Source organism: Takifugu rubripes, chromosome 3, assembly GCF_901000725.2.
Source record: "Takifugu rubripes chromosome 3, fTakRub1.2, whole genome shotgun sequence".
Lineage (NCBI taxonomy): Eukaryota > Metazoa > Chordata > Actinopteri > Tetraodontiformes > Tetraodontidae > Takifugu > Takifugu rubripes.
Window position 1 is genome coordinate 16,520,820 of NC_042287.1, and position 14,338 is coordinate 16,535,157.

At 46.9% G+C, this 14,338-nt stretch overlaps 2 protein-coding genes across 5 annotated transcripts; one reads left to right on the top strand and one right to left on the bottom strand.

Moving 5' to 3' along the window:
* Positions 1-231: 231 nt before the first annotated feature.
* On the bottom strand, positions 232-8,363 carry bcas1 (brain enriched myelin associated protein 1). Of its 4 annotated transcripts, XM_011602808.2 has the most exons (15): positions 7,941-8,061; positions 7,813-7,861; positions 7,658-7,742; positions 6,722-7,053; positions 4,652-4,831; positions 3,815-3,874; positions 3,318-3,353; positions 2,973-3,179; positions 2,512-2,574; positions 2,326-2,367; positions 2,043-2,084; positions 1,411-1,530; positions 1,118-1,336; positions 934-1,034; positions 232-822 (listed from the first exon to the last, which is right to left on the bottom strand). In XM_011602808.2, exons 2-14 carry the CDS (start codon positions 7,849-7,851, stop codon positions 954-956), a joined length of 1,506 nt encoding a protein of 501 aa, XP_011601110.2. In that variant the 5' UTR covers positions 7,852-7,861; positions 7,941-8,061; the 3' UTR covers positions 232-822; positions 934-953. The 4 variants fall into 4 exon arrangements, with proteins under 4 accessions (XP_011601110.2, XP_029690125.1, XP_029690126.1 ...); XM_029834265.1 differs by lacking the exon at positions 3,318-3,353; XM_029834266.1 differs by lacking the exons at positions 2,043-2,084; positions 2,326-2,367; positions 2,512-2,574.
* A 2,050-nt stretch (positions 8,364-10,413) lies between these two features.
* pfdn4 (prefoldin subunit 4) lies at positions 10,414-11,928 on the top strand. Its single transcript, XM_003963597.3, has 4 exons — positions 10,414-10,526; positions 10,945-11,052; positions 11,140-11,280; positions 11,631-11,928. Exons 1-4 carry the CDS (start codon positions 10,500-10,502, stop codon positions 11,760-11,762), a joined length of 408 nt encoding a protein of 135 aa, XP_003963646.1. The 5' UTR covers positions 10,414-10,499; the 3' UTR covers positions 11,763-11,928.
* The last annotated feature ends 2,410 nt before the right edge of the window (positions 11,929-14,338 follow it).

The following is a 14,338-nucleotide window of genomic DNA, read 5'->3' on the forward strand; positions in this document are numbered from 1 at the left end:
TTTATTAGCAGAAAATATAGAGAAGTAGTATTAAGAAACCTGTCGCCCTCTAAAGGTTATTTTAGGGATTGCATGAATTATTTGTTTGTTTGTTTGTTTGTTTAACCGAGTTGTCCTGACCTATTTAATAACCTAAATTTGTTCTAGGCACAAAAAGAAAATCACTTAAAAAATCACTTCTATCCTATTCAGACAAACTAAATCAAGGGTGGAATCACACCAACAAAGAAGAAACAACAGTAAACATATTTATTGTCTTCATGATGGCTGAAGTTACATATGCACACGTACGCCCGGACCAACATATAAGTTATATGGAGGCAAACAAAAGCACTCAGACTTTAGTTAGTTTGGTGACAGGAATCACAAGGACACGTTTGTCTGTTGAATTTGTGAACGATTTCCATCAGCTTCCCACAGAACAGTGAGTCATATAATTACACGACTGTTAGCTTAAGAGCTCATACAAAGTTAAAAATAGTAAATGCAAATGTGTTCTGTTACACAAAGACCTTATTTCTACTTTAAAGATCATTTCCCATTAGCCTGTTGATATTATATGAAGCCAAATTTAATTTTTAACGGCACGTTTGAAGTGTTTCTGACAGATTAACTAAAGACAAAGCGCGCTCCTGTCTAGGACTTAACCCCAACTGGTCAGGTTGGAAAAACAGAGAGAAAGTCACATTAAATGTCTGTAGAAAAGTCTTCACAAGCTACACTTTATCAGGACATTTGTCACCAAAAAATATATATCTGTCAACAGTTGCGTCTTTTTCAGACCGCAGCAGATTCAACGACCTCAGTCAAGCGTTTCACCATCTGAAGAGCAACAAGAAAGAGATTTAGTCAGAGTGATGAGACTGGATGGAAGGATGCGAGGCAGGACAGAGGTGGAGGGGAGGGGAGGGGAGTCAGTCTGTACAGGAGAACCTTCACTGGCGGTTCTGGCTTCATTTGGACTTCTCAGCTGCTGCAGAACCAGCGAGTGGTTCCGTTTGGATGCCAGCATCTGTGGAGTTGCGCTTCTGACTCTGAAATTCAAGCAGAAAAAATGTGTTCAGGCAGAAGCGGGCCGCGCTGAGATGAGCCCCCACCCACGCTGAGATGCCCTCACCCGAATTTTGAAGAAGAGCTGGATGGAGTTCCTCTTCTCCAGTTTCTTGGGGCCGCTGGGAGCATCTTCCCCGGCCTGAGCAGCCGTCACAGCTGCTTTGTTGTCAGCAGGGGTTTCTGAGGGCTTGGCTGCTGGTTTCGGCTCCTCTTTGGTTTTTACAGCCGGGGCTGGTTCAGCTGCGGCAGGGGGGGCTGGGCTGGCCTTCTTTGGATCGGCAGCCTGGAGGGACACAGAGAAGAACATGTCGGACTGTGTCTCTGTCCTTGGTGAAAAGGAGCTTTAGTGTTTCCTACTTTGGACTTGAAGATGGACATGAATCCTGACTTGGAGGCAGGTTTCTTCTCCTGGGCGGGCGGTGGCGGTTCAGGCTTGGGCGCGGCCTCCAAGGTGCCCGTTTTTGAAGGATCCACCTTCTGTTGTCAACAAAGCAGAGAAAAACGCACATTGTGAGTTGGAACCCTGAAGGAAAGATCTTCAGAGACGTGGAGAGTGAGCGAGAGCCTCCACCTGGGAGGGAACACTGAGAAGCACAGAAAACAGGAAAAGGTCAGATCAACATGCAATAAGAGGAGAGGGGAGACGTTCATTCACACCATCTTTACTCTAATTAGTACGAATCCCAGCGGTGGGCGTAGGTCGTTTGCAGGTGTGTAGCCCCGCCCCCTCTTTATGCTACGCTAAACCAGGCTACACTAAAGAGAGACACCACAGAGATGAAATAAAGAGGTGGACAGAATCACGCTATCCTGACACGCTGGTTTCAAGGCTCCCCTGACCTGAGGGACTCAGGTCAAGCCCATTCTTATGCTATAAACTCAATCCCATCCTAGCACTGATTTGTCCTCCTCAAGAAAAGTACATTCAAGAAGAACCCGAGATAAGAAAATCAATCCTGCTCCCTCCTAACATGTGTCTCCTCCTTTACCTCCTCTTCTGCCACTGGCTGTGGTTCTTCTTCCACCGTCGGCTGTGAGGGAAAAGTTACAGGGTTAAAGGCGGAGCGCTGAGCTGCTGGTGACATGATGTTACTTCAGATGAGGGAGAGATTAGATTGATATGCATTAAGGTTCCAGGGCGCCTCCTGCAGATTCTCCTCCACCTCTAAACCGCACGCCTCTTCCTCTGCTGTGTTCAACCCTTTTTCACAGATCCGAACGGCGCCACTGTCCTCAAAACGTAACCGCTCACATGTTCTCTGTGTGGTTTACCTGGATCTCTACAACTGCTTCTGCCTCCACCACTGGTGTCTCCTGCAGAGCAAAACTACTTTTTATTCTGAGGATACGAGAAGTAAAACGCTGCAGCTGACTGAAGAGAAGTGTTAAAAACATGTTTAGAAATGGATCAATGTCACATTTAACAGCTACGGTACTGGGACCAGCCATCCGGTTTACCTGCACTTCTACAACTGGTTGTACTTCAACTACAGCTTCTGGCTGTGGGAGCTCCTTGTCTTTCTGAAGGACAATGAAGCATTTGTTAGTGAGGGGCAGAACAACAAGGCACAGAAAGGTTGTTATAACACGTAGTCAGCATGTTAGCCTTTTCACAAACCCATGAATGTTAGCTTAGCATAAACACTGGAGGCCTCAGGTAAGTCTGTGTGTGACCACCTGGCCAAAACTCTGGAGATCTACCACACACAAAAGCTGCTTTGGCCCGAGATGGGAAACAGCGCCGCCTGGTGGCCAAGACGGATGTCAGGCACTACTGCAGCTTCAAGACAAAGCAGCTTTTGTTCGTGAGAGGAAGAGGCAGCGTCCAGCTGCTGAGCAACCATCTGTAGATGTCTGACACCCACTCAGCTTTACGCCACCTTCAGAAACCACCAGCAGTCCTGCAGCTGCTCTTTTACCTTTGAACGGAAGAACTTGCCAAAAGCCTCTTTGGCTGATTTCCCTTTTGAGGCCTCAGGCTCCTTTACTGGTTCTTCTTTTGGAGTTGTTTTTGCAGGCTTGGCAGATGTCTCTCCTTTGGTTTCCATTTTGGGGGGTTCTGGAGGAGGCGGCGGTGGGACGGACATCCCTTTGGGTGCTGCGGGGGGCTCCGATACCTGTGCCACCTATTCAAGAGGCAGGGCAGATGTCCACAGTCTCCTCCAACACATTTACATTCAAACACAAGATCAGCAATTAGTGTGTAAAAGAAGCATTTTGGAAATAAGCAAGCTTGATTTAAAAAGAGGGGTCAGTCTGCTCACAGTAGCGGTTTCTGCCGGTTGATTCTCATTCTCGGACTATTCGGCAACAGAAAAAGGAAGATGGCAGAGGTGAAATGTTAAAAGAGCAAAGAAATGTGTTAAAAAACAAAGTGACACAACTGAAAAATGAAGTATTTGTTCATCAGAAATGAGCAGAAACAAAAAATCCTAAAATAAATAAGAAATCTAAAATATAATCCCACTTCAGGGGTAAAAGTCTCCTGCCATAATATGCGTATTACTATTAAAACTATTTACATGCAATTATGAGATCAATAATCAACCTTTTTAATGGCTACGATCAAAATAATGTTGATAATTTGTTTTTTCAGGAATGTCGTAAAAGTCAAAATAATCCAAAAGATGTTTTTTTCCCCCTCTTGTTGCTTTGATCATCTTCCAACGGGAATATTTTAATCTCCCCGCTAATAACGAGAGTTGGATGAGGATCCCTTCTGATCGGAGCTGACGTCACGTGTTTAGCAGCGCGTGGTCACCTGATCTTTGGCGGCGTCAGGAGCAGCTGAACTCTTCTTGGCGGTTTTGGTGGGAGTCACCTGTGCGAGAGGGGAAAGAGGTTTCATTCAAGCGCTGGTGAAGGATTTGAGGAGCTCTCCATGAATGCAGACGCGGGCCTTTATGGCCGGCTGACTGAGGCCCACTGAGGCCGCTGACAGAGCGCGTTCAGTCCACGCGCCGTCATTGTGACAGCCATTGTGCTCTGGCGATGGCGTAGGCCTGCCCTCGCTCCATCTTCCACAAATCTCCACTTCCATGTGCAACAGGCCTCCCTTGTGAGCTCACGCTGAGGCTGGAACAAAAGGCCACCACATTCCCGCATGTTCAAAGGTTTGATTAGCACGGGGCTAATGCAGCGCTCACTCTTTAAAACGCCATGAAGCCGTGAGCCAGCGCGATGAAGAGCAAACACAATGGCCGCTTGTTCCAGGCTCCCTCGTTTCAGTCGCTTCAACGTCGCTCGTCTCCAAAGTTCAGGGCATCTTTTTATCATTAATTATGACACGGCGGCAAATATCATGGAGGGCTTCGGGCCATTGTTGGCCCACTATTTGTTAAAAAATGCTGGAGGTTCTGAGTTGAAATGGCTGAATTTGTCAAAATGGCAACATTTTCTTGGGTTTTAATGCATTCAAACATTTGAAACATCGAAACGAATCAACTGTCAGTAATGTTTCAGCCTGAAACGTTGTGATTTTAGACGTTCTCCCATCATTATATAAATCAACTCCTTATTTTGCAATATTTCCCACCGAGCGTCACGTTTCCTCGGCCCCTGGACAACGATCATAGCTTGAAAGTGGAGAGAAACTCACCAGAGTTTTGAAGAAGTTCATGACTGAGTTCTTTTCGGGGTCGTCCTCCTCTTGGATTTGCTCAGGTTGGGTGTTGCCGTCGTCGGTCTCGGGAGCTCCTTCCTCCTCTGGACTGGGCTCTACGCTGGCGCTGTCCGGCTCCGGTGGCGGTTGGGCTTCTGGTATCAGGTGGGTGGTGTCCTGTGCACCATCACAGAGAGTCAGCCTCTGAGGACCGTGTGGCAGCAGCGCAGCTCATATGTACGCAGACTTAATCACAGCATTGAGACGGGCGCACAATTCCGACCATGCCTCTGCCTACTCGGGGCATCGCCAACAATCACCCTTTTATTAACGCGTGTGTCCCACCCCTCACTCATTGATATTCAACAATGTGTGTGAGTTATGCCCTGGGAGATGCCAGAAGGCCTCAAATACCTTGCTGTCCCCATGGGGAGCTGCTTTAAATGGTCCCAGCTCAAACTCAAGCCCAGTTCTTTATTCAACACAGCACAACAATGACGGAAGTCTATAAAAGTGATGATTGTTTATTGGGTTAATACTGACATTTGGCGTTGTGACGCTGGCACAGAATCTTTATTCACTTTAACGCGGCTCTTCGTGGTGTTTTAGATCTATTTTATGTTGTTCAGGTATTAAATCTTCAGGGAAAACAACTGAATAAGACGCAGTTTAAAGATTAGAATCAATAACAGTCACAGTTCTGGCACATTGACCCGATGACTTGATGACTTTTGAGTCACGTGACAGGTCTGGCGCTTCCTGCTCGGAGGTCACATGACGGCGTGCGTCGCCTGAAGCCGTATCTTCGATTGTTTCAAAATCTCTTTCAAAATGCCCTTCGACGAAGCTCTGGGCCTCTGCTCCTTCGGGTTCCTCCACCCAAGCGTCGGCAGCCTCTCCGCCCACTGTCCCGGGACCTTCTCCGCGCCTCCTCTCTGCAGTTGGAAGCTTTAACTTCTCGGAGGTCGCCTCAGAGGTCGCCGCCACGACGGCCTCGTCTTCCAACAGGATCTCGGCATCCACGGCAGGTTCTGGAAAAGCAAAGTCGCCTAAGAGCTGAAAGAAGGCTTCAATCGCTGCTTCGGGGGTGTTGACGGGATCCGCTTTAGCAGCGGCAGAACCGGCTTCTGCTCTGGTGATGACAGGAATGCACTCGCTTCTCCCGGGCCGGGTCAGGCCAGGCCCACCTCTGGAGTCAGCGCTCATGAGAGGGACAGAAACCTCTTCCTGGTCTGTGCTTGTCAGTGAAGCAACTATGTCATCTTCAGTCTCAGGCACCCCTTCATCCATGTCCATCCCTCCACTGAAGAAAATGTTCTGGTACTCATCGTTCATGAACAGCTCTTCCTCAGCAGGGATTCTCTGGTTCTCTGTGGGTTCCTCAGTAGCAACAACAGACTGACTGAGGGCTTCTTCTTCTTCTTCTTCTTCAGGCTCCATCATGACCAGCTTGCTGCCTGTTCTCTCTCCAGCGAGCGTTCGCAGTGATGTCGTATCGTCTCCACTCGAGCTCGACTCCTTGATCATGAAAAGCAACACTGGTGTTTAGATCAAATCCAGCTGACTGACGGCGCGTCAGCTCGGACGTCAGGAACGTCGGAACGTCTCCTCACTGCGACGGTCAGTGGAGGACGGACCAAGGGCCAACGAGGTCAGAGAGACATTAGAGGCGGGGCGGCCGGGGGTCGTTAGGCACGGTGACATTAGAGAAACCCTTTTTATTTATGTTTTAGTGGTTAAAAGGACAGAAATAAAGATGAGAGGAACTTCAGAACTTGATTTCCAAGCATCCGTGGAAACAGACGATACGCGGATGAGGTATTAACGTGGGATATTTAAGAGGTGAGCGCAGTTTCAACATTCCATTGGTCCAATCACAGGTAGCGGAGCCGAAGGCCACGCCCTGTGGTTGGCCGTGATGATGTCACCGTGGTGATTAGACATCAGCTCAGGTGTGGAAACGACAGGTTTCTTCTAAACTTGCTTTTTGGAGCAGAACTAGGTGTAAATGTCTCTTTAAGCGTCGTCGTGCTCGTTTCAGAGGGAGCAGAAATGTGAAGCACTCACCTGCTGCGGTTCCTCTTCAGGAGTGCTGGCACCTGCCGGACTCTCACCTGGGCTCTCCTCTTTAGGAACGTTCTTCACGTGAGGCTTCATTTTGAAAAGCTTGCCGAAGCGACTGACTTTTTCTTCTTTGCTCTTCTTCACCTCTTCAACCACCTTCTCAATGGCCTCGTTAACGACTGCAGCGTCGACGTGTTCTTCCTCATGTTCTCCTCTGTGTTCTCCTTCATGTTCTCCGTCTCCTCCATCTGTCACCTGACCGATCCCGTTTGGTTCTACGGCGAGGCTCAACAAAAGCGGGCCGCCATTTTTCTCAACTGTGGGCTCAACGGTGACTGTAGGAACAAAGAGAGAAGGTGTGAACAGGAAGGACTTCCATCTTCCCGCTACATCCCCTGAAACACATGAAACATTTCAGAGGAGAAGACGAGGAGCTGGATCACTTCACAATCTCGGATCAGAAGCGGGTCTGATTAACAACGTTCCGAGACACAGACAGTTTTCCAAAAAGAGCCTAAAGAGGGAACGACGCCGTCGGATCGCTCCCATGTCGCCCAAGTTCTCCCAAGTTCTTTGCATGCGACGTGAAGCCGTCACGTGAAAACTGCGGCTCCTTGAAGCAAACATGGGCTAGTCCGTGTGAGCGAGTGACATCCCATGATGTCCAGGATCAACAAGAGCTCTTGGATAAGCTCCGGCAGCAGCGGGAGTCCTGCGCCGGCGCTGGGACACAAACCACAACACCACAAGTCAAACAGTTCATCTCAGACACGCCTGCTGTTGACTCGGACCAGCTGGGAGTCTCCGTGTTTGCAGAGCGGGACTGATCCCACATGGACAACGTGGACGGAAGATGAGGGCCACAGAACGGGGGCCGAGCTCTGACCCCCCCCCCCCCCCCCCCCCCCCCCAAAAGCAGCCGATGAGCGACAGACTCACCGCTGATCTCGGAAGCAGGAGCCAGGACGCCTGCGGACAGGCCGTTCACGGAGCCGTTTTCGTGCGTCTCGGGAATTTTCTCTGTCTGCGAAATCACCAAGAAACACTTGTTGGTGTCTTTAAGCGGCGGAGCGGCTCGGCTCTGCATCTTTTACCTGCGTCGGCTCTTCGCTCACAGATTGCTCATTTCCCATTTTCCACAACCTGTTGCCATAAATCAGACGTGACATCACTGATACATCTGGCGCGGATAAGCCCATTGATAAGAATTCCCGTTCCGTACCTTTTTTGGCGATCACACGAGTTCAAGTCCTCGTGAAGGAAAGGGAAAACGAGTGTGTGTCAGCGTGACAGCCGCCCGTCTGCAGAGCCTGTGTGTGTGTGCAGCCCACAGTTAACATGCTGTTTTATGTGTGCTCTAAACTGGGTGGGACCGTTTTTACAGTGATCAATTGGATTTCCTCCAGTGAAACGGCCGCCGTCCAGCCCAACCAGGCTTTGGTGCTCATTTGTAAGAGCACATGATCAGCTCATTGTGAGCTGTTGTAAATGGCAAATTCTCTGATGGCGGGGCAACGGCACCAGTGAGAGGTTCCGCTCCACTCAGTCGCACCGTGATAAGACGGAGCAGCCAGCTTTTATGTGTTGACACGGTTAGCCTGGAAGATAACAGGATGTGTGTTAAGGATACTGGGCTGGCACGCTTCCACTCTGTCCGGGCAAAACAACACGCTTAGTTCACAAGATAGGAGAAAACTGTTTATCTCGTCCCTTTATGCAAAGCAACTGCAGCATGATTAAGAGGAATTTTTGAACTTCCATTGTCCTTAAATAGTTGCTGTGATGTGACGTGAGTCTTTAAAGGTGCGACTATCAGTTTCATTATCACGCCAATCAAGAATTACAAAGCTTTTTGTGATGAAATCATCAGCTGTGAAGCCTCTGGGGGCCCATCAGCGCCACACTGCTAACATCTGGGAGGCGTCGCAGATCAAAGACTTGTTCATTTCTTTTACACGCCTTTTTTTTTATTTGGATGTGTTTGCTAACAAACATGCCACAATTACACAGACAGGTTTTTAATGCGCGTCAGTCCTGCTGCATATTACTGACACAACAGTATCATTAAAGATGGAACATGGCAGCTGTCTGGTTTGGAATCCAGCTGGGAGCTGCCGACCGGACAGCTGACTAATTTGTCCCGGGATCCCACAAATTGCCGCTTTGATCACTTTGGTGCTATTTTTCGATTTATGACAAGTCCTGGAATCCATGTAAACAATGTCGCGATTGTAGCCGACAGCGTGCACATTGAGGTGGGAGTTGGATTCCCGTGTTTGGATCGAGCATTTCTGACTTCATGTAAGGGCAGCAGCGGAGAGGCCTCAAGCAGACTCTTCATGATGTACCAACGCGGGACAGCCCACTGGTTTCACTGGAGGCCCACCACAAATCTGACAAAGACAAGTGGAAGCAGTGGTCCTGATACATCCACTGAGTCTGATTTGCTGGTGTTTCTTTACAGCCAGTCAGGATTGCTGTAATAGCTCTCAAGCTTTGCAAATGAATGATGTAAATATTTGGACTTGGGTGCAGTACTGTTTGCTGTAGAAATATTTGCAAAGTCAGTAGTTCCGGATTGATACAACACAACTTGCACATTGTGAGCACTTAGCAAGGTGTTTTTGTATTTCCTCACATAAACTCTTTAAGATTGTTAAATGTATCCATATATATATATATATATATATATATATATATATATATATATATATATATACTGCATGTAAATTCTCCTGATCAATTCTGTGATTATGAACGACACAAACGGGTGTCGTTTATAATCACATTCTGGGCTGAACATACTTTACTAAAGTCAGCAACTCTCTGCTGATTAGCTCCTTTTTGTGTGTCCCCCAGCCAATCCAGACATGTTCCTTACGGAACCGTCGTTCTATAAAAATGATTGGTGGCTTTCACAGCTCATGAATTTTGGACATATTCAGCCCATTCCCGTTAATGGTTTATTGGCTTTGTCTTAGGCTCTGACAAATCCTCAACATTTAAACACACTTCTGCTTTTAAAACAGTTATTTAATGCAGGCTGGCTCGACTCAGGTGATAAGCCTAAAACAGGAGTCACCTCATGGAAAGCAGGATGTGGATTTGATTCTGTGCATGTTTTCCTGTCTCTGCGTGGGTTTTTAGAAGTGCTTTTATTACGCATATAATGTTGATTACAGATACAAAATCACCTCTCATTTGTTTCTGAGTGAAAGGCGGAATGAACTGACGACCTGTTCAGGGTGTGTGTGTGTGTGTCTGTGTGTGTGTGTGTGTGTGTGTGTGTGTGTGTGTGTGTGTGTGTGTATTCCTGCTTCTCATCGCTGGGACACACTCTGGATCAACGGAAAAACCATGGCGTTTCCTTTTACTCCGCTAGAGAGTCTTCTGCTTTTCCTTCTTCAGTTTGTGTGCACGCCAGAAAGCCAAGATTAGTGATGAGGAGAATTCTGACCAGGATAAGAATAGGACACACCGGATTAAATCATATATTAAAAATTATTTGGTAAACATTTAAATAGGAAATGTGTTCGTTTCAGAGAAAAGGAAACTACAGAACACACAATCATGTAATGCAAGAGGTGTGGAAAAGAAAGGCGTAAGCTGAAAATGAAAGAAGGGAGGAAAAGTATAACGTTTTGTTGTAATTTAATTATGAAGAGCACATAAATATTACTGCGAGCCATTGCAGTAATCACTCCTGGCCATAGGGTGGCGCTTGTGCACTAGCGTTGTTTGCTGCCAACCCAGAATCTCAGAGACGAAGAAGGAAGCCAAGATGGCGGCTCCACCGAAGGGACGAGTAGTAAGTTAAAACATTCTTATTTCTCTCCTCGAATTTGTCTTCCGTTGCCTCTCAAGGGGAAACACAAGGCGACAACGAGGTAACGCGGACGTTGCAACTGTAATTCGAGCGAGTAGACGTGGTATCGATGGTGTTGGACCCGCCCTCATGCGGCTCACGTCGCCCTTAAGCTAAAGCGTTAGCTGTCGCTCATTGGTGAGCTATTTGTTGTATCAGTGTTACGAGTCTTTAAGCGACCACTTCAAGATCTCCGGTCGTGTTATTAACGACAATCTTGGCTCTGGCAAGTCAGTAAACCGAATGCCGTTTATGGCCTTTGTGGTGTAACAGGGAATGATCTGGGTTGAACAGGCGCGCTCCAGAGATCATTTAGACAGCATCTCAAGCTGACACAAGGTGGATTTTCTCGTATTTGCAGGCTGTTGAAGATGTGCACGTCACATATGAAGACCAGCAGAGGATCAACAATTTCGCCACCAACATGAGGCGGATGACTGAGCTGAAAAATGAACTGGAAGCTAAGAAAGTGAGTCCCGAGTCACCGCGGAGCTGATGCCTGGATAGTTTCCTCATGCTCACTATTCCGGTAATTGCTGTGTTTGTGTCCCCACAGAAATCTCTGCAGAATTTGCAGGACGCCAGCGATGACCTAATGATGCTCGATGACGATGCTCTGATGGTCCCATATCAAATCGGTGAAGTGTTCATCAGTCACACCCAGGAGGAAACACAAGAGCTGCTGGAGGCTGCAAAGGTGCGTTTACACATGCATCTTTCCACCTTCCACCTTCCTTTTAGAGCTCGATTTATTTATCTAGTTTGGTTTTGTGCAAGTTGCTGAGTACTACGTGCATAAACATACTAAGAACGTGGTTTATATTGCTAGGAGCTGCTCAGAAGGACATTTAGAAATCAAGAAAACAACAGCAGAAAAGTCATTCGAACAAATAATGTGCTTGATTCTTTTCTACATTTCCTGCTGCAGCCATTGCAATTGTGAAGTAAAGATGAGTCGTTGGACCAGTGTTGTTTCCAGTTTTAAGGCTAGTTTATTTAGTTTTAGTGAGTTAAAGGCGTCATTTAAACGTCTGTGCGTGTCATCAGGAAGCCCTGGAGCAGGAGGCCAGATCCATCGAGCTGCGAGTGTCGGACATCCAGCAGGTTCTGGGTGACCTGAAGGTGCATCTTTACGCCAAGTTTGGGGACAACATAAACCTGGAGGCCGACGAGAGCTGAACACTGAAGAGACACAGACGCCTGCGCTCAACATGGACTTTGTTATTTAGCTTTTATTTGATCACTTCCACAAAGTGGGTTTTCCAAACTAAAAGCGGACTCGGCATGAACAACCGATTTTCTGCAGTCTGAAGAAAGTGTAGCTGAATAAATCCACAGAAGCAGATTTTGGTCAGTATTTGATGTTTGTTGAACTCATGTTCAGTCAGTTCTGTGAATCTGACACCAGCTGGCGTCACTTGATGAGAGCCAGACTTTCGCTTCGGGAGCCTGAAGCACGGAGCCCAGAGCTTCACCCCTGATCCCAGATCGACTGGTAGAGAGGAGGCAGGTCGCGGGTTTATGCCCTTTTGAGTTTGCACTTGCTGAAAAACATTTGGGATTTTTTTTGGGACACAGACCTCATTCAGAATTCTCCCCCAGGGTGCCTGGCAAAAGCTATTATCAATAAACATGAGACAGCTCTAAGTGAGAGCAAACACGGGTTTTCTGCTGAGTGTCTGCTGCTCAGCATTCAGAGCCACGATCAAGAGTGGGTCCACCTACACAGATTTATCTTCTAGCACAGCTTGTTAAATCCCAGCTCAGAGGAAAGTACATGGAAATGGCTGCACTCTTTTCCCACATGGTCTTATTTACGTTGTGCCTTCCTCACCTCATCATTAGTGACACCAAAGATGAAATTCATAGGTGCGGTCACCTTTGGTCAATTTTCTGAATTTATTCTTCATCGCGTTTCATACTGAAGCCACCACTGTTGCTAATCTCCTAAGGCTGTTGGACCCAGTTTGAAAATGTACTGATCAATAATTTATTCAGTTTCAGCTTTAAAAAACAATCACTAAGGAGGCTAAACTGTGAGATTTGTTAGGACAAAGAAAAGCTCTCCGGGACATGGAACGTTCTCAACACAGGCTGCAGTTGCAGAAAGAGCCCAGCAGGCGTCTCTGTTTCCCCGGGTATCTCCCGCACACCTGGGAGCAGCGTCTCAGTGTATGCAAATGTATTTATTGTGGCTACACGTCGGAAACCAGTTTAAAATATTTAAAATACTCTAAAAATACTCTGAACGGTTTGTCCTCATGACGTCAGAAGAGTGAGCTGTAGAGGAAGTAGAATATAGAGACATGAGGACGGATGAGTATCAAAGATCATAGAACAGTGATAACGGAACAGAAACTGGCTTAATTACTGTGGCCTTTTTGGGTGGAATTTATTTTTATTGAGTTTCACGAGGGCACAAAACCTTTTCATATATTCACAGAAATTAATTCATGATGAATTTTTAATTACTAAAACAGATACTGTGTTGCAAGCATTCATGCAGCCTATTTAGTTGTTTTTATCATCCCCTTTAGCCTCTCTGTCCCAGTTCAAATTGTCCATTTAGCCTCTCTGTCCCAGGACGATCTGTCCATTTAGTCTCTCCTTCACCATCAGAACTACTGGACATCCACCTGGACCATTTGGCCTTTAAAGGTGTTAACACAGGGGTGCGTTCGATTTGTATCACTCAACGTGCTTGCTGGGTGGAGTCATAAATTAGTACTTAAAGTAAATTAAACTGCTCCAATAAATAATACAAACCTGGGCCATTTAGTCTGTTTATTCAATAATATCTCATATTTAAAAGTAGTTAAGTGTGATGATTGTTGTCCCCGTTGATTCTTGTGCAAATGTCTTGGGTTTTTTTTTCAATACTTGAAACAGGATTTTCTGTCAATTGCAAAATAATATCAGGTTAAATATTACTGAAGTGAATAATCTGGTGTGAGTCACACACACACACACACACACTTGTGCTACAGTGAAAAATCGTGTTTACTTACTGTCGGTGTGTGTTTGGCTTAAATGTCACAAGAGTCAAACCAGAAGGTTTAAAATATCCGTCTGAGCTGCTGCGAGCGTTCCTCATCCATCTGTGGTGTCTCTTCATCCCAAGAGTGAGAGATTGATGGGGAACCAGTGGACTGAGATCAGGGTAACTGAGCTACAACTGAATTGTATTCATCTCTCTTTCATATTGCTATAGAAGGGATGAAAGGTCACCTGATCAGAACCCTGATTTTATCGACTCTTGAGTTCTGTGAGGACTGGTCCTCGGCAGCTAACAGCTTGACCTTTAACCTTGTTAAAACCTCATCCAGAACAGGGAACACAGACCTACAGACTTGAGTTCTGGGACCTATGGAACAATCCTGTGTCATTTTTCTCATCCTGGTTGGGAAATGCAGAAGAGGAGCCGGAGCGTCACGGGCCGACCCGTGTCAGGAGGTACAAACAGGACGGCTCCAAGGGGATAAACTGATTTTCATCTGTCTAATGAATCTGTTTATTCTCTTCCTTTTGGACGGGGACTCCGGATCTGCTCCTGGAGGACGAAGGCTGAGCTGGGCCGTCAGCCGTCAATCATTTCATTAGCGCCTGTCGGGTTGCTGGGCTGAGGTAATGACGGCCCAATCAGAGCGGCAGCGGGAGCCGTCGGAGCGAGGCCGTCGGGGTTTAAACACAAATTAATGTCCTGGCAGGAATTTGAGGATTTATCTTTCATTCATGACTTGTGGAGCTTTCCCTCA